The sequence below is a fragment of the Phocoena phocoena genome, chromosome 14 (genome assembly GCF_963924675.1).
Source record: "Phocoena phocoena chromosome 14, mPhoPho1.1, whole genome shotgun sequence".
Classification (NCBI taxonomy): Eukaryota; Metazoa; Chordata; class Mammalia; order Artiodactyla; family Phocoenidae; genus Phocoena; species Phocoena phocoena.
In genome coordinates this window covers 13,556,354-13,583,297 of record NC_089232.1, presented here as the reverse complement: position 1 = coordinate 13,583,297, position 26,944 = coordinate 13,556,354, and the positions used below count along the sequence as shown (strand labels likewise).

General features: G+C 43.2%; 1 protein-coding gene across 1 annotated transcript in view; it reads left to right on the top strand.

Moving 5' to 3' along the window:
- KDM3A (lysine demethylase 3A) overlaps positions 1-26,944 on the top strand; it is a 61,750-nt gene that overhangs the window by 31,402 nt on the left and 3,404 nt on the right. The window contains exons 10-20 of the mRNA XM_065890768.1: positions 1,606-1,810; positions 10,483-10,697; positions 13,561-13,713; positions 13,852-13,947; positions 14,323-14,450; positions 16,197-16,392; positions 17,673-17,845; positions 18,240-18,476; positions 19,749-19,920; positions 22,479-22,566; positions 23,733-23,863. Coding sequence (XP_065746840.1) covers positions 1,606-1,810; positions 10,483-10,697; positions 13,561-13,713; positions 13,852-13,947; positions 14,323-14,450; positions 16,197-16,392; positions 17,673-17,845; positions 18,240-18,476; positions 19,749-19,920; positions 22,479-22,566; positions 23,733-23,863 — 1,794 coding nt within the window. The remainder of the gene's footprint in view (positions 1-1,605; positions 1,811-10,482; positions 10,698-13,560; positions 13,714-13,851; positions 13,948-14,322; positions 14,451-16,196; positions 16,393-17,672; positions 17,846-18,239; positions 18,477-19,748; positions 19,921-22,478; positions 22,567-23,732; positions 23,864-26,944) is intronic.

Below are 26,944 nucleotides of genomic sequence, written 5' to 3'. Positions count from 1 at the left end.
ACCTGGCAGTGGCGGGCTGCACAGGCTCCCCGGAAGAGGGGTGTGGATAGGGACCTGTGCTCGCACACAGGCCCCATCGTGGCGGCAGCAGCAGCCTTAGCGTCTCCCGCCCGTCTCTGGGGTCCGTGCTTTTAACCGCGTCTCCCACCTGTCTCTGGGGTCAGCTGTGTTCACGCTGCCAACCCCAGTCCTCGCCCTGCGCTCCGACCAAAGCCCGAGCCTCAGCTCGCAGCCCCGCCCAACCCAGCGGGTGAGCAGACAAGCCTCTCGGGCTGGTGAGTGCTGGTCGGCACCGATCCTCTGTGCGGGGAATCTCCCAGCTTTGCCCTCCGCACCCCTGTGGCTGTGCTCTCCTCTGCGGCTCTGAAGCTCCCCCCTCCGCCTCCCGCAGTCCGCCCGCGAAGGGGCTTCCTAGTGTGTAGAAACCTTTCCTCCTTCACAGCTCCCTCCCACTGGTGCAGGTGCCGTCCCTATTCTTTTGTCTCTGTTTATTCTTTTTTCTTTTGCCCTACCCAGGTACGTGGGGAGTTTGTTGCCTCTTGGGAGGTCTGAGGTCTTATGCCAGCATTCTGTAGGTGTTCTGTAGGAGTTGCTCCACGTGTAGATGTATTTCTGGTGTATTTGTGGGGAGGAAGGTGATCTCCGCCTCTTACTCTTCCGCCATCTTCCCCTCCGCCGCCTTCTGTCGGTTTTATATGAAATACAGTCCCTCAGTATCTGAGAGGGATCATTTCCAGTACCCCCTGTGGATACCAAAAATGCACCAGTCCCCTACAGTTAGCCTTCCCATTCCCATCTGCAGATTCAGCCAACCACAGGTCGTGTAGTATTTTCAATCCATGGTTGGTTGAACCCACGGTTGTAGAGGGCCCACTGTATGCCTTAAGGCTCTTGACCTAGAAATGGATTCCTTTCTGTGTTATTTGGTCTGACACAGTGGTTGCTCTTTAATGTTACATCTCTATTTTTGTGTCCCTTTTTCTTAAAAACCATCTTCACTTTTCCTTTCAAGTTCACCTGCCCATTACAAGTTAAAACTTAAAACATGCATTTACTTAGAATCAAAATCCTCTCTTTAGCCAGTGCTCTTAATCTTGAATGGAACGTATGTGTGAAGGAAATAGAAGATATGTCAAGGGTCAAGTGGCATCTCCTAGAAGCATTTAGAGGATCACTTATAGGCCAGGGGGCCTGTGACGTTTGGAATGGTTAGCTTTTGCAGAATGCTTTGGAAAACACATCTCAAACCAGTCTTTTTGAGTGTGAAAACTGACACAGTTGACTCCCGCACGGTCCTCTGTTGAAGCGTTCTTTTTATCTAGGGTTGTGAATAGAGGTATGCACTAACTTGGAATTGTGGGTCTGGGGTTTTAAGTTGCCAGATGGACTCATCAAATGAGATGTATTTTATAAAGAGAATAAAACTTCCAATTGTTCTGACAGTTGTCTTCTATTAAGCCATTTTTGGAAATTACTACAGTTGAACCAGTAATTGAGAAGAGGAGTTCTCCCTTTGGGAAAACTGACCTTTTGAATAGAATTCAGTCAAATATTGATGTGACTTTTAAAATTTGAGGTCCCACTTTCCTTCATCTTTTTTTCTAGCCCCATCCCGGAAGTCGGTTTTGACAGACCCAGCCAAACTCAAGAAGCTGCAGCAGAGCGGTGAGGCCTTTGTGCAGGACGACTCTTGCGTGAACATCGTTGCACAGCTGCCCAAGTGCCGGGAGTGTCGCTTGGACAGCCTCCGAAAGGATAAGGAGCAGCAGAAAGACTCGCCCGTGTTTTGCCGCTTCTTTCACTTCAGGAGGTGAGCCATTTGGGGAAGAGCTGAGATACCTTGGGCCCTGTAGTGTACTTTTCTCCCTCTTCTAGCAACAGTAAGTCTAAAACTGAAAAGAGTACAGATTACACTTTTTAATCTGTGGATTTAGGAATCTAGATCTTATTACACATTCTTTCCTTCTCATTCTCCTTTTCAGGTTTTTTTTTTAAAGCAAAGAAGCTTAAAAATACAAACTTCCATTTTTTTTTAAACATCTTTATTGGAGTATAATTGCTTTACAGTGTTGTGTTAGTTTCTGCTGTATAACAAAGTGAATCAGCTATATGCATATGTATATCCCCATATCGCCTCCCGCTTGCGTCTCCCTCTTACCTTTCTTATCCCACCCATCTAGATGGTCGCAAAGTACCGAGCTGATCTCCCTGTGCTATGCGGCTGCTTCCCACTAGCTATCTATTTTACATCTGGTAGTGTATATTTGTCAGTGCTACTCTCTCACTTCATCCCAGCTTACCCTTCCCCCTCCCCGTGTCCTCAAGTCTATTCTCTACATCTGTATCTTTATTCCTGTCCTGACATTAGGTTCATGAGAACCATATTTTTTTTTTGAGATTCCATATATATGTGTTAGCACACGGTATTTGTTTTTCTCTTTCTGACTGCACTCTGTATGACAGACTGTACGTCCATCCACCTCATTACAAATAACTCAATTTCGTTTCTTTTTATGGCTGAGTAATATTCCATTGTGTGTACGTGCCACATCTTCTTTATCCATTCATCTGTCAGTGGACACTTAGGTTGCTTCCATGTCCTGGCTATTGTAAATAGTGCTGCAGTGAACACTGTGGTACATGACTCTTTTTGAATTATGGTTTTCTCAGGGTATATGCCCAGTAGTGGGATGGCTGGGTCGTATGGTAGTTCTATTTTTTGTTTTTTAAGGAACCTCCATACTGTTCTCCATAGTGGCTGTATCAATTTACATTCCCACCAACAGTGCAAGAGGGTTCCCTTTTCTCCACACCCTCTCCAGCATTTATCGTTTGTAGATTTTTTGATAATGGCCATTCTGACCAGTGTGAGGTGATACCTCATTGTGGTTTTGATTTCCACTTCTCTAATGATTAGTGATGTTGAGCATCTTTTCATGTGTTTGTTGGCAATCTGTATATCTTCTTTGGAGAAATGTCTGTTTAGGTCTTCTGCCCATTTTTGGATGGGGTTGTTTGTTTTTTTGATATTGACCTGCATGAGCTGCTTATATACTTTGGAGATTAATCCTGTGCCAGTTGCTTCGTTGGCAAATATTTTCTCCTATTCTGAGGGTTCTCTTTTCGTCTTGTTTGTGTTTTCCTATGCTGTGCAAAAGCTTTTAAGTTTCATTACGTCCAATTTGTTTATTTTTGTTTTTATTTCCATTTCTCTAGGAGATAGGTCAAAAGGGATCTTGCTGTGATTTATGTCATAGAGTGTTCTGCCTGTGTTTTCTTCTAAGAGTTTTATAGTGGCCTTACATTTACGTCTTTAATCCATTTTGAGTTTATCTTTGTGTATGGTGTTAGGGAATGTTCTAATTTCATTCTTTTACATGTACCTGTCCAGTTTTCCCAGCACCACTTACTGAAGAGGCTGTCTTCTCTCCATTGTATATTCTTGCCTCCTTTATCAAAGATAAGGTGACCATACGTGCATGGGTTTACTCTGGGCTTTCTATCCTTTTCCATTGATCTATATTTCTGTTTTTGTGCAAGTACCATACTGTCTTGATTAATGTAGCTCTGTAGTATAGTCTGAAGTCTGGCAGCCTGATTCCTCCAGCTCTGTTTTTCTTTCTCAAGATTGCTTTGGCTATTCGGGGTCTTTTGTGTTTCCATACAAGATGTGCAATTTTTTAAATTATTATTTTTATTTTTTGTGGTGCGCAGGCCTCTCACTGCTGTGGCCTCTCCCGTTGCGGAGCACAGGCTCCGGATGCACAGGCTCAGCAGCCATGGCTCATGGGCCCAGCCGCTCTGCGGCATATGGGATCTTCCCGACCGGGGCACCAAACCTGCAACCTCTGCATTGGCAGGCGGACTCTCAACCACTGCGCCACCAGGGAATCCCCAAGTTGTGCAATTTTTGGTTCTAGTACTGCGAAAAATACCATTGGTAGTTTGATAGGGATTGCATTGAATCTGTAGATTGCTTTGGGTAGTAGAGTCATTTTCACAGTGTTGATTCTTCCAATCCAAGAACATAGTATATGTCTCCATCTGTTTGTATCATCTTGAATTTCTTTCATTAGTGTCTTATAGTTTTCTGCATACAGGTCTTTTGCCTTCTTAGGTAGGTTTATTCCTAAGTATTTTATTCTTTTCGTTGCAATGGTAAATGGGAGTGTTTCCCTAATTTCTCTTTCAGATTTTTCATCATTAGTATATAGGAATGCAAGAGATTGCTGTGTGTTAATTTTGTATCCTGCTACTTTACCACATTCATTGATTAGCTCTAGTAGTTTTCTGGTAGCATCTTTAGGATTCTCTATGCATAGTATCATGTCATCTGCAAAAAGTGACAGTTTTACTTCCTTTCTGATTTGGATTCCTTTTATTTCTTTTTCTTCTCTGATTACTGTGGCCAAAACTTCCAAAACTATGTTGAATAATAGTGGTGAGAATGGGCAACCTTGTCTTGTTGCCCTGAGAAATGGTTTCAGTTTTTCATCATTTAGAACGATGTTGGCTGTGGGTTTGTCATATATGGGCTTTATTATGTTGAGATAGGTTCCCTCTATGCCCACTTTCTGGAGAGTTTTTATCATAAATGGGTACTGAATTTTATCAAAAGCTTTTTCTGCGTCTCTTGAGATTATCATATGGTTTTTATCCTTCAATTTGTTAATATGGTGTATCCCATGGATTGATTTGCGTATATTGAAGAATCCTTGTATTCTTGGGATAAATCCCACTTGATCACGGTGTATAATCCTTTTAATGTGCCGTTGGATTCTGTTTGCTAGTATTTTGTTGAGGATTTTTGCATCTGTGTTCATCAGAGATATTAGCCTATAGTTTTCTTCCTTTGTGACATCCTTGTCTGGTTTTGGTATCAGGGTGATGGTGGCCTCGTAGAATGAGCTGGGGTGTGTTCCTCCCTCTGCTATATTTTGGAAGAGTTTGAGGAGGATAGGTGTTAGCTCTTCTCTAAATGTTTGATAGAATTCACCTGTGAAGCCATCTGATCCTGGGCTTTTGTTTGTTGGAAGATTTTTAATCACAGTTTCAATTTCAGTGCTTGTGATTGGTCTATTTATATTTTCTGTTTCTTTCTGGTTCAGTCTTGAAAGGTTGTGCTTTTCTAAGAAATTGTCTATTTCTTCCAGGTGGTCCATTTTATTGGCTTGTAGTAATCTCTCATGATCCTTTGTATTTCTGCCGTGTCAGTTGTTACTCCTCCTTTTTCATTTCTAATTCTGTTGATTTGAGTCTTCTCCCTTTTTTTCTTGATGCGTCTGGCTAATGGTTTATCAATTTTGTGTATCTTCTCAAGGAGCCAGCTTTTAGTTTTATTGAGCTTTGCTGTCCTTTCCTTCATTTCTTTTTCATTTATTTCTGATCTGATCTTTATGATATTTTTCCTTCTGCTAACTTTGGGGGGTTTTTGTTCTTCTTCCTCTAATTGCTTTAGGTGTAAGGTTAGGTTGTTTGAGATTTTTGTTGAGGTAGGATTGTATTGCTATAAACTTCCCTCTTAGAACTGCTTTTGCTGCATCCCATAGGTTTTGGGTTGTCCTGTTTTCATTGTCATTTGTTTCTAGCTATTTTTTGATTTCCTCGGTGATCTCTCAGTTATTTAGTAGCGTATTGTTTAGCCTCCATGTGTTTGTATTTTTTACAGTTTTTTTCCTGTAATTGATATCTAGACTCATAGTGTTGTGGTCGGAAAAGATACTTGATACGATTTTAATTTTCTTAAATTTACCAAGGCTTGATTTGTGACCCAAGATATGATCTATCCTGGAGACTGTTCCATGAGCACTTGAGAAGAAAGTGTATTCTGTTGTTTTTGGATAGAATGTCCTATAAATATCAATTAATTCCATCTTGTTTAATGTGTCATTTAAATTTTGTGTTTCCTTATTTATTTTCATTTTGGATCATCTGTCCATTGGTGAAAGTAGGATGTTCAAGTCCCCTCTTATTACTGTGTTACTGTCGATTTCCCCTTTTATGGCTGTTAGCATTTGCCTTATGTATTGAGGTACTCCTATGTTGGGTGCATAAATATTTATAATTGTTATGTCTTTTTCTTGGATTGATTCCTTGATCATTATGTAGTGTCCTTCTTTATCTTTTGTAATAGTCTTTATTTTAAAGTCTATTTTGTCTGATATGAGAATTGGTACTCCAGCTTTCTTTTGATTTCCATTTGCATGGAATATCTCTTTCCACCCCCTCACTTTCAGTCTGTATGTGTCCCTAGGTCTGAAGTGAGACTTTGTAGACAGCATATGTATGGGTCTTGTTTTTGTATCCATTCATCTGGTCTCTCTTTTGGTTGAAGTATTTAATTCATTTACATTTAAGGCAATTATTGATATGTATGTTTCTGTTACCATTTTCTTAATTGTTTTGGGTTTGTTTTTGTAAGTCTTTTCCTTCTCTTGTGTTTCCTGCCTAGAGAAGTTCTTTAGCATTTGTTGTAAAGCTGGTTTGGTAATGCTGCATTCTCCTAACTTTTGCTTATCTGTAAGGGTTTTAATTTCTCCATCGAATCTGAATGGGATCCTTGCTGGGTAGAGTAATCTTGGTTGTAAGTTTTTCCCTTTCATCACTTTAAATATGTCCTGCCACTCCCTTCTGGCTTGCAGAGTTTCTGCTGAAAAATCAGCTGGTAACCTTATGGGGATTCCCTTGTATGTTATTTGTTGCTTTTCCCTTGCTGCTTTTAATATTTTTCTTTGTATTTAATTTTTGATAGTTTGATTAATATGTGTCTCAGCGTGTTTCTCTTTGGATTTATCCTGTGTCGTACTCTCTGTGCTTCCCGGACTTGATTGACTATTTCCTTTCCCATGTTAGGGAAGTTTTTGACTGTCATGTCTTCAGATATTTTCTCAGACCCTTTCTTTTTCTCTTCTTCTTCTGGGACCCGTATAATTTGAATGTTGGTGTGTTTAATGTTGTCCCAGAGGTCTCTGAGTCTGTCCTCAATTCTTATCATTCTTTTTTCTTTATTCTGCTCCCTGCAGTTGTTTCGACCATTTTACCTTCCAGCTCACTTATCCGTTCTTTTGCCTCAGTTATTCTGTTATTGATTCCTTCTAGAGTATTTCTAATTTCAGTAATTGTGTTGTTCATCACTGTTTGTTTGCTCTTTAGTTCTTCTAGATCCTTGTTAAATGTTTCTTGTATTTTCTCCATTCTGTTTCTGAGATTTTGGATCATGTTTACTATCATTAGTCTGAATTCTTTTTCAGATAGGTTGCCTATTTCGTCTTCATTTATTTGGTCTTGTAGATTTTTACCCTGCTCCTTCGTCCATAATGTATTTTTTTGTCGTTTCATTTTTTTTTTTTTTTTTTTGGTGGGTGGTGCTGTATTCCTGTCTTACTGGTTGTTTGGCCTGAGACGTCCAGCACTGGAGTTTGCAGGCAGTTGGATAGAGCTGGGGCTTGGTGCTGAGATGAGGACCTCTGGGAGGCCTCACTCCAGTCGATATTCCCTGGGGTCTGAGGTTCTCTGTTAGTTTGGTGGTTTGGACTCGGAGCTCCCACCACAGGGCCCGACCTCCGGCCTGGGAATCACGATCCTGCAAGCATGTGGCAGGTGAAGTAGTGGTCCCTCAAAGACACGGACATCCAAATCCCTGGAACCGCCTGGCTGGTGTGCGGCGATGGGGACTGGAGCTGCTCGAGGGGTAGGGCAGTGGCCTGAGGAGCACAGGGCCGCCTGGTGTCTAAAGTTCTATTTTTAAAAGTAACAAACATAGAAAAATTCTGAAGGTTCTAAAACACCACCACAAATAACTACTGTTAACTTTTCAGTGCATTTTAGTGTTTACGTGGTCATAAAATATATTCAAGCATACCTACTTGGCATGTTGTGTATACTGTTTTTTTCTTTTTAATAAATTTATTTATCTATTTATTTTTGGCTTCGTTGGGTCTTTGTTGCTGCGCATGGGCTTTCTCTAGTTGCAGCGAGTGGGGTCTACTCTTTGTTGCAGCACGTGGGCTTCTCATTGTGGTGGCTTCTTTTGTTGCAGTGCATGGGCTCTAGGTGCATGGGCTTCAGTAGTTGTGGCCTGTGGTCTCTAGAGCGTGGGCTCAGTAGTTGTGGTGCACGGGCTTAGTTGCTCTGCGGCATGTGAGATCTTCCTGGACCAGGGCTCAAACCTGAGTCCTCTGCATTGGCAGGCGGATTCAAAAGCACTGTGCCACCAGGGAAGTCCCTATATACTGTTTTGAATTTTACTTTCTCCAGTGCATACTTTCCCAGTTCGTAATAGGAACCACTTGATCATGTTAACTTTTTTTGCAAATACTTTTGAATAACTATGCAAGAACCCATAATAACAGTGTTGGAAAATTCACTTAACCAATTCCCTTGTTGGTGTTAAGATTATTATGTATTTTTTGCCAGTAAAAATAATACAGAAATGATCATCAGCTTGTCCTCATCTCTGATTATTTATTTTGGAAAGGTTATTGGAAGTGGCATTACTGGGTCAGAAGATGTGTGTGTTTTAAGGCTTTGATAAATAAGTTCTGCCAAATGGCCCTGGAGGAAGGTTGCACCTGCATCCATGCCCACTGGCAGGGTTTGAGCATTCCTGTCTCCGTGTACCTTTGCCAGCCGGTGTATCTTTAAAAAATCTTTTCTGCTTTTATAGGCAAAAACTTTCATTTTTACATTGCGTTTTTTTTTTTCTTTAAGTCAAATTTTCTTTAAATTCTTCCATCCTGAGTGAAGAGAAAGGTAGCCTTCTGGTCTTTGTGATGTATAATTTACAATTTTCCAGAAATCTAGGTAGTTGCAGTCTCAACTAGTTCTAATCATGAACAGCAGTGTTGACTTTAATTTCTTCCTATTCTCCTCTCCTTTAGTTTTATCAAGATTAAAGATTGCTGATGAACTGAATTAAATGCACGGGCATTTTAATGATCAGTAATTATATCTGTGCTGATAACTTTCAGATTCACCGTTATTTAATGAAGAGTTTATTTAAGAGTTTTTTAGATGGTAGTTTGTCGCATTCATTCCTGAGTAAATTGTAGAAGCACCATGATAAAATGTGTGTGTAGCACTTAGAGCTGTGACAACTGTTAACAGAAGTCAGTGTATTAGAAACTCAAACAAACTCACTTCTCTGGTAAAAAGAATTTCATGGTTGTAAAAGCAAAGCCTTTTTTTCCTGATGTTTAGAGTGAAGATCGACACTGTCATTAGTCTTATCAAATTTGTTTCTCACTAAATTCTGCAGATTAAATGGGAGGGGGTAGGGTCTCAGTGGTAAAGCTCAGTTGCCAAATCCTGTTTTCCATCTCCTCCCCATTTGAAATGGCTTCCAAATTTATTTTTTGGAACTATGACTAGCTCTAATTTGGGCTATCAATTAAAAGCTTGCATCTATCCTTTGGACTCCTAGAAATTTGCAAAAACATTTTGCAAACAAATGTTTGCAGAAACATTTGCATCTGTCATGCAACTCCCAGTGTCCTTCCAGTTCATTCTACACAGTTCTGGACAAATGCTTTTCCTAAAGCACATCTTTATGTGTGTCTCGTGGACTCAAAAAGTTTCAGCAGTTGCCCAATGACTAGCAAAGAAATCAAGGTCCCTGCATTTTTCTTGCAAGGCCAAGCTTAATTATTGTCTCTAACATGAAGTCTTCTTCATATAAGACCCACAGAACTCATAGTCGGCACTTCTTCCTCTGACTCCTGTAAGACTCAATGACTGTTATGATACCTGTCATACCCTACTTCCCTGGGTGTTTTATGTCTACTTCTGTGTCTCCAGCTAGATTGACATACAATGTTGTGTTTAAATAAGTCCAAAACTATTGCATAGCTTAGGAAAAACATGGCAGATGTCAAAGATGCTGAAAGAGAATGCTGAGAAAATGTTCTGCTTTTTGCTCCACCTTCTTAGATACCGAGGCGCATCCTAACCACTGCCTCTTATTCCAGAAGCTTGCATGGTAATTTGTAGCTAGGATTCCTAAGGGTGTTGAATACCTCATGGATCTGTATGGTCATGGCTTCAGTGTTGTCTAGGGTTAGCCTTCCCCTCCTGAGCATTATTCTTGAAGCAGTAGTTGTATTCAAATTTGGTCAGATTATTTGTCACCTTCTGTTTGTTATCAGTTTACTTCTGTGCTGACTTGTGATTATTCTTGCTATTAAGTTCCAAGTCAGGCAGGTTCAGTAGCTGTCCTTGGAAATGACATGAGTAGATCTTGGTTTGAGTGGAAAGCACAACTCCCTCTCCCTGCCAACCCCCCATGTCTTCTGGGGGAAAACGTGGAAGTTTTAAAAATCTTTCTATGGATGTTGCCAAGTAGCAAGTGGCTGTAATTAGCCATGGAGATGATAGAAAACTGGGAAGGAAATGCCTGATTTAAATAACATTTAAAGAGTAACAACGAGCTGTAAACCAGTATTTCATGTACGTGACACCCTTTTTTTATTTTTTCACCCCCTCTAGGTTACAGTTCAACAAGCACGGTGTATTGCGGGTAGAAGGCTTCTTAACACCAAACAAGTATGACAGTGAAGCAATTGGCTTGTGGTTGCCTTTAACCAGAAATGCTGTTGGGACTGATTTGGACACAGCAAAGTATATCCTGGCCAACATTGGAGACCACTTCTGTCAAATGGTGATTTCTGAAAAGGAAGCTATGTCAACTATTGAGCCACACAGTAAGAGCATCTCTTAGGGGGTAGGAGTTTTGAGTCCAACTTGATTTTTGTTCCTAAATGACACCTAAGTCCTAATTGTATGGATTTCATTTTCACCCAGAAGTGTAGATGACTTTGGTATAATGAAGTTGCATTTTTCCTTTGGTAACAGATTCTGCCTGTTGATTTCATCAAAGTCAGTGATCTATCTGTGGGGTTTGTTTCAGGGCAATTACTAAATTTTTTGTTAAGGACGGTAAAGGTGAGGTGGCGGTGGAATTTGCATAGCCTTACCGACAAGTGTGGACTCACCAAAAGGGGGTTATTTTAAGACAAAGGTTCTTAAGAAAACATTTCAAAGAAGATAATGGACAGGCTGTACCCTAGACCTACTGAATCAGGGTCTGAGGAGGCTGGCACCCAGGCATGAAAATGGGAACAAGCGCAGATGAAAATGATTCTGTTAGAGTCAAGGTTTTCAGGGAAAACTTGGAGGTTCCAGCCAGGTGTGCACAGAGATCAGTGTGGGTGACACATTAGAGCCAGACCTCCCTCATGACATCTCAAGGTACGGTGTCGAAGAGGACAGCACACCTCTTGTCTGTGTGCCCTTAGAAGTGAGATATCCAGCCAGAAGCACCAAGGGGCATCTGTCTTTTTAAGTCTCACACTTTGTTCCATCATTTTCTCTTTTCCGAATGGTGGCAAGTTAAAAGTGAAGCCTTTCCATCCCTCTGGTAGATATCTTTTCAGACTTTGTATAGCCAAATATGTTTCAGTATAAGCGTCCACACGTCCTGATCTTAAGAACTTTGGTTGTAGGCCCCAGGAACTAACTGAAGCTGGCTTACGCACCACAATCACTTACTGGATAAGTTTGAACACTGTTACATCTCAGAGTCCAAGGAATGGGAACTGACGTTCCCAGGAGCGGGAATTCAGATCTGGGTGGGGTATGGGATTGTGAGCTCCATGGGCAGCCAGAGTCCTGCTAAAGTGAAGAGCAGCTTTATAATCACTGTTCTGTTGGGGTAGTAGAGACTCTGATAAGTCAAGAATCGTATTAAAGTTGTTTTTCCTATAATCTATTTAGGACGAGTGATACTGGTTTTCCATTTTCAGTAGAGATACAAAAGTTTTCTTCTTGTATACTTTTAAGTAAGAGAAGATGTAAAGAAAAGTTCTTAAGTAACTGGTCTAGAGGTAGTATATGAATGACTGGGTTGCAAAAACAATTTTTTGGAATGTATTAGTAGCTTCCTGAATCGGAAGGGCTGTTTTAAGCTACTGATGTTTTTTCTTTGCTCAAGGTGAGTCGTCTGAAAAATGTGTCCTTAAAGATGTAATTGTGATTAATGTTTCCTCCTTGCCTATTTGATTATCCTGTTCCTCTTTATTTCCTCTGTGACAAGCTGGTCAGCTGGAGAGAGGAACTCACTGTGAGTGATACTGAAAGATGCCACCACAAGGTGTCGCTAGAGAGGGGGGTGGAGGGTACCCTCTGATCCTGAGATTAGGAAGCAGGTCTCAGCTTTTATACATCTATTCTGTCTTTGCAATGACAAATGATCATTAAATAGGTGGCTAAGAGATCTAAGACTACTCTCTAGTAAAAAGTCTAATCCAGGTGACCAAGGTGAAGTTCATAAAATCTCACGTGTAAAATGCCTCAACTTCTATGTATTGTGCACTGAGCTTTTACATTGTAATGAAACGGCAGAGGCTCACTCAGCAGTTGGATGAGCTTAAAGCAAACTGAAGTTAGTCATTTCTTTTGTGGGCAGTCTGAAGAAAGAAGTAACCACTGACTGGATTAGGAAAAGATGTTCTCCGTAGAACACGAATGTGACAGTATTGATCCCGTCTTGTTCGAGAGAGAGACAGACAGAAAACAGTCTTCTGATCAGCAGACGTTGGGTTTTTCTGTGACGCAGGAAAATGTCCTCCCTTTGCTCTTACTCCTTGAAGCTTTCTAATGCCGTATGTGGCACTCCTCCATGGTCGGGGGGTGGGGTACGATTTCCTGCCCAGTCCTGGAAGGCCCCTCTCTCCAGTTTTCGGGGCTTGGCCACTGGAACAGAAGATGCTACTTCATAGAATTCGTGATTGTGCCTCAATCTGTTGGCGCTACTTGGTTAGTATGAGTCGGTCCTGGGTGCCTGCATCACTCCTGGCTCTAAAAGTTGAGTTTCCGACACTGGCCTATGACGGAACCGACTTTGGACCATTGTGCCCCCCACTAGTTAATGCGCTGCTCCCACCAGGTTTCCCTCAGCGCCCTGGGGTTTTTAATGGGCAGTCTGAGTGGTTTCGGGGCATCTGTGAATAACCTGACACTCGACACTGAAGGTTGGGTTTGTGTATTTGAGTCAATTATTTTTCCTTTGGAGAAAGCATGGTCCGTGTTGCCTTTAGAGTCTCAGACGGTCTCACGACCCAAAATGTGAAGAACCACTGCTCCTTTATATTTGTGTCCGAACTCCAGCTTGTGTAACTAATGCTGCTTTTTTCACTGACTTACTCAGCAGGACTTACTATGCAGAGCTCCTTGGAGGGTGGGGTGGGGTGTGGGGATAGGGTACAGCCTGAGCAGGAATTCTGCTTGCACGGAGTTTAGTCTCCTACAGGGAAGTAAAACTGCACCTGACTGCGTACAGTGTGAAGAGGCCTGAGTCTGAAGTACAAATACAAGTTGATGGGAGTGCTGAAGGAATCCAGGAGGGCTTCATGGCGGTGGTGGGGGATTTGAGATGGGCTCTGGAGGCTGAACAGTTAATGGGAACTCCAGTGAGAGGGAGGAATGGCATCAGCTCCCCTCCCACTTCATGTTTTATTTCAGGAGCCCTCTCGTCCCCAAGACTAAGTGATTTATTGATTTTTGTAGGACAGGTTGCTTGGAAGCGAGCTGTCAAAGGTGTTCGAGAAATGTGTGATGTGTGTGACACCACCATCTTCAACCTGCACTGGGTGTGTCCTCGGTGTGGGTTTGGAGTGTGTGTGGATTGCTATCGGATGAAGAGGAAAAATTGCCAACAGGGTGAGAACTGACTTGACTCTTCTCCAAGCCCCTTATACTCTTAAATTAAGCCTTTCATTGATTTGTGGTTGATGGATTTCTGAAACTTTCGGGACCAGAGTCCATAAAGAGCAATTACTACAAATCAGTTATTTGCAGGCGCTGCCTACAAGACTTTCTCTTGGCTGAGATGTGTGAAGAGCCAGATACATGAACCAGAGAACCTCATGCCTACGCAGATCATTCCTGGAAAAGGTATTTTGTGTGGTGCAATGCTTTTCCTTTCCCTGTGTTTTGGGTATCATAGGGGCTGGTAGTTCGGTTTTACTTTGTGTAGTACAATCACTTGCTGACTTTATTTTTGTATGTACCATAAATTGTTGAGTAATGTATTAAAGTCCCCAAACTTTCTGGTAAAGGCCTTGTAAATAGTTTTGTAAAAGGAAAGAAAATGGCACATTTGGGGCAAGGCATACTTAGGACGTAAAGGGGGGAGTTGTAAGCACACTAAAAAAAAAATGCTGCCAAAAAAATTGTTATCCTGTTAGAAATATAAGCTTTTGTTTCGTAATGTTGAGGTTGAAAGTACCTAATATCCTTGTTCAGATGTTTGCCTGTGCCTTTTTTTAGCCCTCTATGATGTTGGAGACATTGTTCATTCTGTAAGAGCAAAATGGGGAATAAAGGCAAATTGTCCCTGTTCAAACAGGCAGTTCAAACTCTTTTCAAAGCCAGCCTCAAAGGAAGACATAAAACAGGTATTACTGTTTATGCTAGATTCACCATCTTGTGCTTGTTGTCTGTCTGTTTTCAAATAACCCAAGGATTCCTGTAGTATATTTGAAAGGAACATGGGGAGAGCTGTCAGTGGAAAGAGATAGTTCATGGTTCACGCGATATTTTATAGACCCATTCTCAAGTTTCACATTATTTTTGTGGGCCTCGTTTGTAGCCTCTTTGACTAGGCTTTTAATTTTGTTCCTTGAAAAAGCAAAACCCTTTTCTATTATAGTCTACCTAATAAGTTGCTGTCAAATTTGTATAGGTTTTTTAACTTCTCATGTTTTACACAGTAAAAATTATTCAGATAAGCTTTACAAATTTTTTAATTACTAACTATGTTTTACCCATAATATATATGAAGAATTGAAGGAAATAATCCTGAAACAAACCTTTACGTAGCTCTCACTCCACATAAAAAATGTACATGTCCTTGGTGCTCACATGCCTCTTCCTGGTGACATTCCCTTAACCTTCACCATCCCATCTACCCCCCAGCTGTCTCCCTTTTTCTTCCTCACTCCAGTAATCATCATCCCACATTGCTTTTAGTAATCAGAAATTAGTTTACATTTTCATAAAGCTGTGATGTTGAAGGCGGCATAGGTAGAAGAGTTTTGATCTTTGTAGTCAGGACTGAATTTGAATTCTTTTTCTGCCACTTTCCAGTTGTATAACTTTGGCTCAAATGAACTGATGTATATATGCTTCAGCTTCCTCATCATTAACAGAGGAATAGTAAACAGTGCTGGTAATTGGGCATCACAGAATTATATCACATGTAAAGTGAGGGCCTGGACCACAACAGGAATTTGACTCTCCTTTTTCCTTCTTACGTATGTATAGACGCACTAGCTGAGTTGTCAAGGCAGTTTTTTAAGTAATAGAAAAATAAGTGGTGTGTTCTGTCTGTCCAGTTTTTGTTGTTCTTGTTCAGTTTATGTTTTGAATTCTTTTTAGGGCTGTTCATCAATTTTTTTTTTTTTTTTTTTTTTGGCGGTACGCGGGCCTCTCACTGTTGCGGCCTCTCCCGCTGCGGAGCACAGGCTCCGGACGCGCAGGCTCAGCGGCCATGGCTCACGGGCCCAGCCGCTCCGCGGCATGTGGGATCTTCCCGGACCGGGGCACGAACCCGTGTCCCCTGCATCGGCAGGCGGACTCTCAACCACTACGCCAGCAGGGAAGCCCACGTTCATCAATTTTTAAAGCCTACTACACTATGCTAAATCAAAAGAGCATTTTCTTTTTTCTGCATCCCATTTCCTTCTGAATTCACAGCTGTATTTCCTACCTTGCCTCATTTATTCGTTCACTCACTCAGCCACTGGGTTTTGAGTGCCTATTCATGATACAGGGCTGAGTTCTCAGGGGAGATGGGCACAAACTGGGCGTTCCAAAGCCAAATGGTGAACGGAGTGATAGGGACATGGACAAGCATGAGATGGGGATACGAGGGTGGGGGTGGATATCTTGCTGTATTTACATTCTTCACTTGCATCTTATATTTTTCCTAGTAATACTTAAAAGCTAAAAGATTAAAATCTCTCCTACATAGTTCTGCTCTGTTGTTGAGAGATTACTGCAGTGGTGGTGATGTCCAGGGCTATTAGGTGGTTTTGTTTTGGATATTTCTCTCTTACTGGCGAGCAGCTGGGGGAGAAGGTAAGAAAAGGGAAACGTAATTTTTCAGCTTGTGCAAGATTCTCCTTCTGCACTCACCACAGACTTCCTTGGTTGGAGAAAAATCGACTCTTGGTGCCGGGCTCCAGCAGAGCCCCTCGGTGTTGGAGCCCGTGGCTGTAGGTGGGGAGGCTGCGTCCCAGCCGGCCAGCAGCGTGAAGCCTGCCTGTCCGGCCAGCACATCTCCTTTGAACTGGCTGGCAGACCTGACCAGCGGCAATGTCAACAAGGAAAACAAGGGTGAGTGTTTCCTGCCTCCCTGAGGACTTTCATCTGTTCCCAGAGGGTCCTGGCAGCCTTAGTTACGGTGAGAACAGAGCGCTTAGAAGTAGTGTGGAGTGGAAAGTGGTTCCCTGTAGTCGCCCTGAGACCTGACACACATGCAGCGCCAGAGAGAGAACTTCTGCTTACGATAGAACTCTAGGTAAGGTTGAGATTGTGTCTGGCAAGAATGGAGTGGGCTGAGACGTGTGTGTTTTAATAGTGATTTTTGCCTTTCTGCCTTTAACCCTGTGTGTATTTCCTATTTTGTCTAAGTTGCAACGTTCTGGCTTCAGCTTTATTTTTTTCATCTGTGCTGTTGTCTGAAGATGCTTGATGATAGTATAAAGAACATGGGTTTGGAATCAGGTGGTTAGACTAGGCTTTTGGTGATTCTGCTTTCTGGCTGTGTGAAAGAAAGGAAAATTACAGATCAGTTTCTTTCACGCAAAGATCCTAAATAACATCTCAGTGGATAGAATTTAGCACTATAAATGAAAGAATCATACAGGGTGACCAAGCAGAGCTTCAGAAATGCAGCTGTAGTTTTAACATTAAAAAGCGGGGGAAAGTCAGGTGAAGAGATACAGAAAAAGAGTAACATTCAAAGCCTATTTATAATTTTTTTTAAAAAAACCTTAAATTAGGAATAGAAGGGAACGTCCTTAATCTAATGAGTTTCTACAATAAAACTAACAACAGACATCCTAAATTATGATTGAAGTTTTTCATCCGTTGAATAATTTTTAAGTTTCCCTCTGTGTTCAGGCATGACACAGGATTCCTGCTTTCACTCCTATATTGAACATTGTATTGGAAGTTTTAGCTATTTCAGTCAGTAAGGTAAACAAACAAAGAGATGTTAGGATTGGAAAGAAAGGGATAGGACTGTTGGTATTTTTAAGCAATCTAATTATACGTGGGAACAGTCTTAAGAGAATCTGTATTTGTAAACATATCTATCAGGGTTGACAGTTACAATGTTAATTTATAAAAATCAATTGTATTTTGTATACCAGGAACAAACAAATAAAAAATGCAGTTTACCATAGGATCACCTTGGATATTATTGGATATTTATTTTTTTAACAGCAGTTGGAAATCCATGTGTAAATCAGTAATGTCATTTATCCTCTTACGTTTTTTGGGTTCTAGTAAATGAAAACCAAGTTCCAGAGTAATTCTGTCAGTAGAAGGCTAGTAAGGGATTTGCCTTTTCAGAATGCTTTTCCACCTGGATGTTTTTGATTTGTTTTTAGAAAAACAACCAATGATGCCAATTTTAAAGAATGAAATCAAATGCCTTCCACCCCTACCCCCCTTGAGCAAATCCAACACAGTCCTCCACACCTTTAACAGCACAATTTTGACACCTGTAAGCAACAACAATTCTGGTTTCCTCCGAAATCTCTTGAATTCCTCTGCAGGAAAGGTACGCATTTATTTTGTTGTCTATTACTCCACCTTGTAAAGATGAATTGGAGTTAGAGTAGGGAGGAAGTGAAATCGAAAGCAGAAAGCAGGATGAGTCCCATGCTTTCCTTCGCGGGTACAGAGGCTGCGTCATTGGCACATGGGCTTCACAGGTTAGAACTCTGGGCTGGGTCATTTTCACCTGTTAACACTTTTTCCTGTACCCACTTCTGAGGGTTGTGATGTCAGGTAGAGGAAGAGGACTTACCTTTTTGAGGGTAAGATTCCTTCGTGGCTTAGCTTCTTTCCTGGATATGTAATGTACGCTCATCCTACCATAATAGGAATGGGGTTTTTGATGGTAGGAAATGACATATTTAAGACTCGTGGTTTTTTTTTTTTTTCAAATTCAGACAGAAAATGGACTCAAGAATACACCAAAAATCCTTGATGACATCTTTGCCTCTCTGGTGCAAAATAAGACTTGCTCCGATTTATCTAAGCGGCCGCAAGGACTGACCATCAAGCCCAGCATCCTGGGCTTTGACACTCCTCACTACTGGCTGTGTGACAGCCGCCTGCTGTGCCTGCAAGATCCCAACAACAAGAGCAACTGGAATGTGTTCAGGGAGTGCTGGAAGCAAGGGCAGGTAAGCGGGGCCTCTGCTTTCCAACCCACTTCACATCCCCGTCTTGGTGCCTTTGGTAGACTCCTGACAACCCCCCCTCCCCTGCCCCCTTCCTGGATTATAAATGGCATATACTTTATCTCTTTTTATTGTTTACTGTGAATACAATTGGAGCAGAGTGTAGCTATGCATCACAGACATTCCTGAGCTGTATTCCGTATTCTCTGATGAGGTTTTGGTTGCTTCCAACCAGTCATCCTTGGATTTTTGATGAGAGCATTCTGGGCTCTTGGTGATTCTTGCGTGATAAACTTCAATAGGAGAAGTGGGAATATGACTACGGCTGGTGGGGTTTGGGGGATTACACAAAATAGGATAAAAATCAGGCGTCCCTCTTCCATGAATTAGAACCTTGTGCTGAAGACAACCTTAGGTGGCCCTGAGCCATGTGGTGTCAACCTGGAATTGGTGTGCAGTCTCCCAAGGGAAGGAGCCTGCTTTTTAAAGGGCAGCGATGTTCAGTCTTAAGGTTTGGTTGACAGTTCAGGAGATGCGTGGCTTCGCAGACCCGCTCCCCTGCCTTCTTGTTTTGGTTCATGTTTTCTGGATCTTTGTCTTCTCTTCTGGGCCAAATGGAGTCCTCAGTAAAGGAACACTTTGCTCTTGGACAAGGCCAGGACTTGGGGAATCGCCAAATAGAAAAATGTATGTATTTAACCAAAGAAAAAATTATTTTTTTCAGTCCTGTGTTCTAACGAGATTTGCTCACGATGACAATGACAGACCGGATACAGTCCACCAGCGTGTTCTGTTTAGATTAGATAATGTTTTTTAAAAGTTGAACTTGTTGCCAGTATTTTAGTCAGGCTCTTTCACATAAAGATCAGGATTTGTGGCTTGTCTTGGATAACCAAAGACGTGGCAATCCAGGGCCATATCCCTGCCTGCTAACAATGAGCTGCAGGCCAGAGGCAGCATCCTCTTCGGACCGGGCGCTCTCGCTGCCTTTGTCTCTGCTTCACATCCCCTGCCCAGCCCTGGGCCTTGGCGTTGGTATTCTGTGAGTAGTGGGATCTGAGTTGGAAGGTGTGATCCTTGCTCTTAGAAGCTCACTCGTGTAGTTTGAGGGGTGTGTGTAGCAGGTGACTCAGGGGACTAAGCTGCCACTTTGGGATCTGAGACTGGGGACCAGCCACAGAGAAACACGTCAGCAGCTGTTGGAGGAAGGGCTGCCTCGGGTGAAGGGACGGAGCGGGGGGAGTTCAAACTGAAGTCTTCGTTCTCTCCTCTTAGCCAGTGATGGTGTCAGGAGTGCATCATAGACTGAACACCGAACTCTGGAAACCGGAATCCTTCAGGAAGGAGTTTGGAAATCAGGAAGTTGACCTCGTTAATTGCAGAACCAATGAGATCATCACAGGAGCTACAGTAGGAGACTTCTGGGATGGGTTTGAAGATGTCCCGAGTACGTATTAAAGGCCTCTCAAGGGGGTTGAGGCTGTGGACGGAGGGGGCCCGGGGGCAGCGGCAGCGGCAGCATTCTCTGTGACTAGAGTTTAAAATCCGTGTCTTATCTCCTCTTCCCCTTTCTTTTTACAAAGTTTATGCTTTTGCAGAGGCAGACTCGCTTTGTAGTTCCTGAGAGAGTGAGGTTTTAGTCCCCTCTTCTTCAGGTGGCTTCAGGTCTGTCCCGTGACAGAAACGTGCCCAAGGGGAGGGGAGCACAGAGCCAGGGCTTGTGACTCAAAGCTCGTGGTTTTATGTAGCCTCTTTATTTTTTAAAAAATTGAATTATGTTTAACAAGATAAGTAGAACTGAAAGTGCCAGGGAACGTGAATCCGTTGAACGCACGTTACGCTGGTCACTGCCTGCTTCACCTGGGTGAGGGGGGATGGTGGTGGTAAGGAGGCTTGAGTGTCCGCTGCGGAGCTTGGGCCCTTTCCGTGCATCGGCCAGTCAGTGAACTGTTTGCGAGAACCCCTTCGTCAGCACAGGCACCTGGCCTCATGCTCCCACCCGCACTGGAGGGCTTGGCCAGTTCATTCTTTTTTTTTTTTTTTTTTTTGTGGTACGCGGGCCAGCGGCCATGGCTCACGGGCCCAGCCGCTCCGCGGCACGTGGGATCCTCCCGGACCGGGGCACGAACCGGCGTCTCCCACATTGGCAGGCGGACTCTCAACCACCGCACCACCAGGGAAGCCTCCGGCCAGTTCATTCTTATTAGACTCAGTAATCCAACTTTGCTCATTTATCATTCTCATCCTTTCACGACATATTTTTACCTTGTAATCTCCTGCTTCCTTATTTCCCATTACCCACGTTTGCAGGTGATGGCCCGCACTTTCAACGAACTTTAGGTCAAAGGTATAGCTGACTCTAAGTAGGGCATGATGGGGGTTTCCACACGTGGAGGTTAAGGTTGGGTTTCAGACGTAAGGTGTTTCCCTGGGGATCAACGTCTGAGATGGGGGAGGAAGCAGGACCGGGCTGGCGGAGGGGCGGGCTGCGGCGGAGGCCAGCGGAGCCTCAGCCAGCCTGGCAGGGAGCTCTGTAGCAGGCATCGCCTCTCATTGTCTCAGACTGTGCTGAAGTGGGGAAAGTCAGGGCCTTCATCCCCTCACCTCCCTGGGCCTCCAGGTGCTGGTGCCCCAGGGAGGGCATGACCTGGTGGGACAGCTCTCTGCAGCTGACGCAGACCCCAAAGCCATGTCTGGGCAGCAGGTCCTTTGAAAGGGGATCGAGGGCCACACGTACTACAGTGTGCTTTCCAGTTAGGCCTGGGTTCAAATCCTGACTCTTGATATGTACTTGCTGTGTACGTGAGCTCGGTAATTGCATCTTTCTGGGGCTCACACTTCCTCATGCCTGCAAATGGTTAAGGCAGCCCAGAGTCCACCGCAGCCTGCCTTTTCCATACTGATGATCCCGCTGCCCAGACCCCCCGGTACACCACCCACGCTGAGACGCCACTGGTGTCCAGAACATACACTGTACCCGTGTTTTCCTGCGTTTCTTGTCTCCTGGAGTGTGCACCTGTTCAAACTAGGTTATGGGACTCAGTTGACTACAGGACGCTATGAATATAAGGTTTGAAACTGGGTTCCAGTTTCAGTTCTGCTGTTTAATTTCAATAGCTGGATGGCCTCGGGCATATGTCAATTTCCTCATCCAACAGTAGAAATACTAAATAGTGCCAGATCTCACTGGGATGTTGGATTTAGTTATAAGGACTAAATGGTTAAAACACTTGAGCAGAGACTGGAACACAGCAAGAAGTGAAATAATAGTTACCGTTGCTGTTAATCCTAATTGTCAGCATATTTTTTTCAATTGGAGCTCCTTGGTTCTGGGTTCCTTCACATTACCTGCAGTGGGTAACTGTGCCATTACAAAAAAATAGTTCTGACTAAACCCTGTATGTGTCACCTAGAAGATGGGGAGGCGGGGGAGAGTCGGCCCTATTAGCCCTAGTTGTCCCTGGACAGAACGTCAGGTAGCTTCAGTCTCTGAGCAAAGTAAGTCATTTCTATTTCGTGCTGGACTCAGAAAACCGGGTTTTCTAAAATCTGTGGCCCTTTGATTGTTAAATTGCTCTTCGTTAGTTGGGGGGCTGCTCACGTCTTCTAGAACACTGTATAGGAGGAGACTGGATCTGTCAAAACACCGCCTATGTGGAATAGACAAAAGGGAGTGGCTGAAATCTCAAGGAGTAGCAGTTGAATAAGCATTTAGAAAAGACAGGGCTGTAATACAAAATAGTTGGTGATCTTCAGTCTGCTCCCCCTTGCTGCTTCCTGGGTATGAATGGATTTCTCGGCACTGTAGAAATAAAATAATTGGCCATTTGCAGGAGGGGAATATTGAAAACTAATATTTGTATACCAGACGTATCAGGTTATGAAGATCTTGCAGAGATGAGTTTTATTTGCATTGTTAAGGCTTAAAGTGCTAATTTGCCATCCATTTTGGTCTGTTTCCGAGTTATGAACAGTAGCAATTCAGTAATTCCGGTTACCTTGCAGACCGCTTGAAAAATGAAAAAGAGCCAATGGTGTTGAAACTTAAGGACTGGCCACCAGGAGAAGATTTTAGAGATATGATGCCCTCCAGGTACGATTATGGGGAGGGGAGAGATGATCCTGTCCTTGACTTGGTAGGATAAACTTTTCTTGAGGTGGTAAGCTGAAGTTACTGACTTTTAAATCTGGCTCACTAGTGAAAACTCACGCATTTCCACTGTAGTGCTCTGCCAGAGAAGAGGCCGACTCAGACGTGCACACGCTGATTTGGAGGCAGGAGTGAGATCAGACGTGCTGGGGTGGGGTATAATACGGTGATTACATTGCTTTAGACAAGACAGCGGAATTGCTAGATCCATTGTCCTGAACTGAGCTTGAACCTCACAGAGAATCCTCAGAACTAATGAATAATATATCCCTTAGTGTCACTACTTATCATCAGGAATTTGTTGCTCAGATTTTTGTCTGCAGTATTCGAGATATTTTTTTTTTTTTTTTTTTTTTTTTTTTGCGGTACGTGGGCCTCTCACTGTCGTGGCCTCTCCCGTTGAGGAGCAACAGGCCCTGGACGCGCAGGCTCAGCGGCCATGGCTCACGGGCCCAGCCGCTCCGCGGCATGTGGGATCCTCCCGGACCGGGGCACGAACCCGTGTCCCCTGTCATTTTGATATATATGTGTGATGTAGGAGAGAAAGAAGATGTCTTTGTTCATAAGCACTATGATTCTCACCTTAAATACTGGTTTTTTAAAATTTATTTTCTATTGAAGTCTAGCTGAATTACAGTGCTGTGTTAATTACTGCCGTACAGCAAAGTGAATCAGCTATACATATCCATACACTCTTTTTTTATATTCTTTTCCATTATGGTTTATCACAGGATATCGAATATAGTTCCCTGTGCTCTACAGTAGGACCTTGTTGTTTATCCATCCTATATATACCAGTTTGCATTTGCTAATCCCAAACTCCCACTCCTACACTTTCCCAACCCCCTCCCCCTTGGCAACCACCAGTCTATTCTCTATGTCCCTGATTCTGTTTCTGTTTCATAGATAGGTTCATTTGTATCATATTTTAGAATCCACATATAAGTGATATCATATGCTAATCTTAAATGTTGTTAGTGATAGCTATCTCCATCTTCACGAGCACAGATATTTTCGTTGTTCCTCTTGGTGTAGAAGGAACAAATCAAATCCCACGATATATCAGAAACACAAGCTTATTTTGCAAATTCACGGTTCTCTTGTCCTAGGTTTGATGATCTGATGGCCAACATTCCACTGCCTGAGTACACAAGGAGAGATGGCAAACTGAACTTGGCCTCAAGGCTGCCAAACTACTTTGTTAGGCCAGATCTGGGTCCCAAGATGTATAACGCTTATGGTAAGGAAGAAATGGCTCACTTGAAAAAATTTATTACAGAAGTAAGGCAAGTCAGAATGTTTGGAACATTGATTTTTGGGGAGGGAGAGATGGAGAACTTCTATAACCCTAACCCTTAACACAGCAGTAGTCTTCATTTTTGCATATTTCCTTTCATTCCTTGGCCACGTGTATGTATATTTCCATTTCATAGTTGCAGTTGTAGGGCATATGCCGTTTAAAAGGTTTCTCCTACACCTAATATTATACAGGAAAATCTTTACATGTTGCTTAATGGTTTTTAGTGTGATCGTTTTTAACGGTTGCATGGTACATAATTGAATGAATGTAATTTTATTAATTGTTTTAATGTTGCCGGACGTTTAGGTCAGTCTGCTAGCATTCCAGCTGTTTCAGCATCTGCTACTCTTAAACTCAATGTTCTGTGTTGGTGGGTAGTAGTTAGCTACTTAAGCTAGTACTGAAAACACCTTGGAATTGTATTTCTCCGATTTATTTCCTTCCTCCCATAATGATCCCAACTCCAGTCTCTCAGACTTGAGGGTGGCAGGCCAGAGTCTTCTGGCAGCTTCGCCACGTTCTCCAGATGCTGTTGGGAGACGGAGGGCTTGGACCTCAGCCCCCCCACTTCTTCTGTTCCGATGGGGTCGCCCGGGGAAGCGCCTGGAGTGAGCTCAGGGGACATTCCAAGAGGGGAGTTTACCTTGGGAAGTTGCCACAGCCTAGATGCCCAGACGTTCCCTTCCCCCGAGCCCTTCAAAGAAGCTGGATGGCTGGGACTTCAGGGCATATTCTGTTCACAGGGAAGATTTGCAATGAATTTACGTAAATGGAAGCATTTTTCCACTAAAGCAAATGGTGTAATGTTGCAGAGTGATTGATTATCCATGCCTTATAGAAATGATGCAGCTTTACAGGGTAGAAGTGGTTATCTGAGAAGTTCTCAAAATAAATAGTCGGCTTGGTTTAAATGGCTTGACAGCAACTCTTTTCCTCCTAGATACCAGCAGATAGAGGGCAGTGTTACTCTATAACAGCTTTTCCTATCAAAATTGTTCCCGTTCAGAGTAAGCAGTTAGGGATTGAAAATAAAGAAAACGTGTTCATTTTCAAACACCTCACACCTTATCATAAACATCATTAAAGGGCAGTCATTTTTCAAAAGTTGGGTGACTGAGCTGTGACTCCTCTACAGACGACGTAGAGTGAAAGGCTCTTTGGAAAGACCATACAGTCACCCTCTCTCCAGCTCCAGCACCAGCACCAGTTTTACACATGGGGACCAGGACTTCCGGACAATAGAGGGGACGGTGACCTGATCAGGATATCCAAGGGGCATCTAGTGGCAGGTCTGGGAGGAGGACTTAAGTCTCCTAATTTCTAGGCTTCACCCAGCCTCCAACCCCAGTGCTCTGTCACCCAGCAGCCCCTACGGTGTCAGCTTGTGTTCTTTTCATAAAAGTCCATGGTGTGTTTTGTTTCAGGATTTTCTATTTCCTGGGAATCCTTTCCCTGGGACCGTTGTTTTTGGTTCCATCTGAGTTCAGGCTCTCTCAGTTTAGAGCCTGGTTTTATCAGTGTGCCATCACCCGTAGCTGGGATTGGCTGGACTTGGGGCTGACGGCTGGGTAGGTGTCGTTTCCTTCCTCTTCTGCGGAACACTTTTTACTCAGTTTGGCAACAGCCAAACCAGCAAGCGGCTTCTGACGAGGCTCTGAGACTTGCTCACCGTTCCTCCCTCCTCCCAGCCCTGTCTCCTTCCTCCTGCCCCGTGTTAACCAACACCCTGACGTTTGTGTTTATCGTTTCCCTACATTTATAGCTTTACCGTATGTTCGTGTTCCTGCAGAACATTCTTTAGTGTTTAACCTGCCTTTGCGCTTTATATAAATGCAATCAGACCTCTGGGTGTCCCTCCGTGCCGTCGTGAATAACTGTTCATTTCATTCGTTTGCCTTCTCTCGTGTTAATTGTTTTTTTCTCTTCTCAGATTTTACTTGTTTATTTTGTACTGTAGAAAAGTTTCCAAATGCACTGAAAACATGAGAGTCCAGGACAGTGACTTCCCATATACTCATCCCCCAGTTACAACAGCTCTCAGGTTCTTTTTCCATAATTGTTTCCTTATTTCCTCCCTGTATTTTTCCTTTACTATTTTAAAGGAACTCTCATATACCCTATGATTTTTGTCCAACATCTGTTGCTTTACCTCCTCCTCGGGCTGATATTTCAGCAAGCTGGGAAGAAGGGAAAGTGCAACAGAACCCTAGGGCCATGGTCCGCGGCTGAAATGATAAGGCCCCTCCCCTGTGTACCGCTGCTCCTAAACCACAGGCCCCTGCAAGCCAGGGAGAAGTTCCTGGCCTCCGAACGAGACAGGGCTGCTTCAGGGCCTGGCAGGTTAGAAAACAGCCTCGGCTTGCCCGCCCGAGCTATGCTTGGCTCTGCTGCCCATTCAAGAAGCAGTGACTGCATGTCAGGATGTGCGTCCAAGGAAACCGCAGGGCTTGACGAGCCTCAGGGTGAATGCTGAACAAATGAGCCTTCTCCTGGGGTGAGAGTTAGTGTCTCGGATTACGAGTACCAGCGTGGACCTCGAGCTCAGGCTCACCTCTTTCGCAGTTGAGGGATCCAAGGAACATGTGGGCAGCGTTCCTTCTTGCACTGAGTACATAGTCATTTGAGGTCCCAGCCTTACACGTTTCTGAGGGGGGTTTCTGTTAGACTCCCCATCTTACATCTTACCCCAGAGTCCTTCTAGTCTGTGTCAACCAAAGCTTGAGCCCCCCTGCTTGAGCAAACATCCTTCTGGCAAATCCCAGCCTCAGTAGAGTCCACCGTACTGTTCCCAAGTCCTGCTTTCTAGGTTTGGCTTTCTTCTCTTCTTGCCAGCATATTGACTCATTAAAAAAATATGTTTAAAAATAATTTCATCAAGGATTTTTAGTTGTTCTCAGCAGGAGGAAACCTATTTTGCCTATCACCAGAAACAAGTGCTAGTGTTAGGAGTTGGTTTTTTATTCTTACAAATAAACATTCAATAAGAACTTTTTTCCCCAAAGTTGAAAGGATAAAATAATG